Source organism: Mizuhopecten yessoensis, unplaced genomic scaffold, assembly GCF_002113885.1.
Source record: "Mizuhopecten yessoensis strain PY_sf001 unplaced genomic scaffold, ASM211388v2 scaffold8853, whole genome shotgun sequence".
Classification (NCBI taxonomy): Eukaryota; Metazoa; Mollusca; class Bivalvia; order Pectinida; family Pectinidae; genus Mizuhopecten; species Mizuhopecten yessoensis.
The window spans coordinates 8,413-9,480 of NW_018407755.1; the positions used below are offsets into that span (position 1 = coordinate 8,413).

The 1,068-nt window shown below is 41.5% G+C and overlaps 1 protein-coding gene across 1 annotated transcript in view; it reads right to left on the reverse strand.

The window, feature by feature from the left end:
- Positions 1-4: 4 nt before the first annotated feature.
- The window catches only part of LOC110456825 (putative inactive carboxylesterase 4), a gene marked incomplete at its 3' end in the record, with an annotated part of 19,962 nt that continues 18,898 nt past the window's right edge, over positions 5-1,068 (reverse strand). Inside the window, exon 2 of the mRNA XM_021507817.1 lies at positions 5-1,034. Within this exon, the coding sequence (XP_021363492.1) occupies positions 5-1,034 (1,030 nt within the window). The remainder of the gene's footprint in view (positions 1,035-1,068) is intronic.

Below are 1,068 nucleotides of genomic sequence, written 5' to 3' on the forward strand. Positions count from 1 at the left end.
AAGTCTTGTTGATGAGCAACATAGCTGGATCCTCATGGACCAAGTCGTTGTCAACAACAGGGCCAGATGGTAAGCCGAAATAATCCTCGTTGGAAAATTGATTCCTAAAAAGGTTATTAGAATTGTAAACTATTTCTGAGGCTGGCCTTTTTCGCATACACGTTAGTGTTGTCAAGTTTTCGGTTTTACAATCGGACATCCTTATGATTGCTTCCGATGTAGATAATGCGTTTAGCCATAACGCAAGAGAACCCTCAGGACTTCCACTCTGAGAAATAACTCGGTGAAACAGACCTCTTGTTTGGGGTAAAATTGCATGTAGCGATACGCAAAAGCCCCCAGCAGATTGTCCAAATATTGTAACAGAATTCGGATTCCCACCAAAAGATACAATGTTTGTCTGTACCCATTCTAGCGCCAGACGCTGATCCCATATGCCATAGTTCCCTAAAATCCCATTTTCTGGAGATGTCAAAATTCCAAACAGCCCTAGCCGGTAGTTGAGTGTTACAACAACTACATCTCCTGTCAGTGCGAGGTAAGACCCGTCATATGATGATCCCTGTCCAATAAAATAGCTACCTCCGTGTATCCAAACCATGACAGATCGATTGGCGTTTATAAAGATGTTCCTTGGGGTGTACACGTTTAATGACAAACAATCTTCTGATATGTCTGCATTAGGTTTGTATTTATCATATATGTAGTTTTCATATGGTGGCTGCATACACGAAGGCCCAAATTCAGTAGCATTAAGAACACCAGACCACGAATTATGGGGTATTGGCTTGGCGAATCTTAAGTTTCCCGTCGGTGGTTTAGCATACGGAATGTTCCTGAACTGATAAACTTCTTCATTTCTAATCATTTTCACCACACCTACCATATCGCCCAAAGGTGTATGCACTCGTGGATTCTCTTTGCAGGTAATTGTCGCTATGATTGAAGTGAAGAACAACCAGACCATTTGAACATCTGATATAGAGTAGCTGGAACGATATGAAGTCAAAAGTTTATTCCGCAACAATACCAGCCTGAAATGCAAACCTGAATTGATAGTGATGTGTG